We start from the raw sequence: 2,150 nt of genomic DNA, 5'->3' as shown, positions 1-2,150 counted from the left end.
AGGAAGTGAGTGGACGTCGTGAGATACTGTAAAATGGGGTCTTCCTCTTCCCCTCCCCCATGACGACATCACGTAGCTGGTGGATGTTGGAGACCTTGCGCTCCTCCACCTTCCGTGTGAGGACGCCCCACAGATGCTCAATAGGGTTTAGGTCTGGAGACATGCTTGGCCAGTCCATCACCTTTACCCTCAGCTTCTTTAGCAAGGCAGCGGACGTCTTGAGATACTGTAAAATGGGGAAGTCCTCTTCCCCTCCCCCATGACGACATCACGTAGCTGGTGGATGTTGGAGACCTTGTGCTCCTCTACCTTCCGTTTGAGGACGCCCCACAGATGCTCCATAGGGATTAGGTCTGGAGACATGCTTGGCCAGTCCATCACCTTTACCCTCGGCTTCTATAGCAAGGCAGTGGACGTCTTGAGATACTGTAAAATGGGGACTTCCTCTTCCCCTCCCCCATGACGACATCACGTAGCTGGTGGATGTTGGAGACCTTGCGCTCCTCTACCTTCCGTGTGAGGACGCCCCACAGATGCTCAATAGGGTTTAGGTCTGGAGACATGCTTGGCCAGTCCATCACCTTTACCCTCAGCTTCTTTAGCAAGGCAGCGGACGTCTTGAGATACTGTAAAATGGGGAAGTCCTCTTCCCCTCCCCCATGACGACATCACGTAGCTGGTGGATGTTGGAGACCTTGCGCTCCTCCACCTTCCGTGTGAGGACGCCCCACAGATGCTCAATAGGGTTTATGTCTGGAGACATGCTTGGCCAGTCCATCACCTTTACCCTCAGCTTCTTTAGTAAGGCAGTGGACCTCTTGAGATACTGTAAAAAGGGCCAATTACTGACTTTTTACTTGTGGGTCCCAAAGACCTCCAGAACAAAAGAAGACCGGTGCGGGTTTTCATGGAACATTCTCTATTCATCTCGGTATTTGGATATACAGGTGAAACTCGAATAATTAGAATATCGTGCAAAAGTAATTGCAGTAAGTGCTGCAAAAGGGGCCCAAACCAAGTACTGAGTACATATGCATGCTTGTACTTTTCAGAGGTCCGATATTGTTCTATGTACAATCCGTGTTTTATTGATTGCATGTAATATTCTACTTTTTTGAGGTTGTGGATTTGGGGTTCTTGGGGTTTTCATGAGCTGTAAGCCATAATCATCACAATGATGACAAATCACGGCTTGAACTATCTTGCTTTGCATGTAATGAGTCTCTCTCATATATTAGTTTCACCGCATAAGTTGCATTAGTGAAATAAATGAACTTTGCACGATATTCTAATTATTCGAGTTTCACCTGTATGTACTTTTGATTAAGGAATACACCTATAGCAGAGTCCGGCCAAGACACATAACCGTTAATCTCCGGCGCTCCGAGTGATGTATTGTAAGTGAATTCTTTGTCTCTCTTTCTTTTTATTATTTCTCTTTGGGTTACAAATCACAGCCGTACTTAACTCTCTCAGACACTTCGGGATTAATTGCAAAGCACTTTTTTTTTTTCTTTTATAGATCCTTTTAACTTTGTTTTTTTTTCTTTTTACCTTGCAGGAGGAATTATTATGGTGGGAACTGGGCCAGTTTCACATTTTCAGGTTTACAGTCCTGGATTGATGAGTACAAGGTAAGTGTCACATTGTCACTGGAAACATTGTAGAAGATTGCTCGCTTAACCAGTTGACATCCGCGGTGTTACACCCCCTTCCCATCCAGGCCATCACTCAGTATTCAGCGCTGCGGTACTTTGACTGACATTTATTCCGTCATGCAGCGCTGTACTGAAATGAATTTTATACCCTTTTTTGGGGACAGATAGAGCTTTCTTTTGGTGGTATTTATTCACCACTGGGGGTTTTTATTTTTTTACTATATTAAGGAAAAATCACCGAAATAAAAATAAAAAAACAGTTTCCCCTATATTAAATGATAAAACATTTATTATTACCCAATTTTTTGGTAAAATATAAAAGACGGGGTCACGTCGGGTAAAAAGACACCAAACATGTCAAGCCTTAAAATTGCGTGCGCGCGCGAAACCTCAAAAAACGATAATACCCAAAATTGGCCATAGGCGACGCTTTAAAAGCTGTTACCGCTCATCAGTTTAGTGTTATCAGTGATTGATGGCCCTAAAATGATT

General features: G+C 44.0%; 1 protein-coding gene across 1 annotated transcript in view; it reads left to right on the top strand.

The window, feature by feature from the left end:
* LOC108799969 (rab proteins geranylgeranyltransferase component A 1-like) overlaps positions 1-2,150 on the top strand; it is a 52,069-nt gene that overhangs the window by 22,127 nt on the left and 27,792 nt on the right. The window contains exon 3 of the mRNA XM_018571919.1: positions 1,562-1,634. Coding sequence (XP_018427421.1) covers positions 1,562-1,634 — 73 coding nt within the window. The remainder of the gene's footprint in view (positions 1-1,561; positions 1,635-2,150) is intronic.

The sequence above is a fragment of the Nanorana parkeri genome, unplaced genomic scaffold, assembly GCF_000935625.1.
Source record: "Nanorana parkeri isolate BGI_ZX_2015 unplaced genomic scaffold, ASM93562v1 scaffold1866, whole genome shotgun sequence".
In the NCBI taxonomy this organism is placed as follows: domain Eukaryota; kingdom Metazoa; phylum Chordata; class Amphibia; order Anura; family Dicroglossidae; genus Nanorana; species Nanorana parkeri.
Note: the sequence above shows the minus strand (reverse complement) of the source record. Positions and strands in the feature narration are given on the sequence as shown.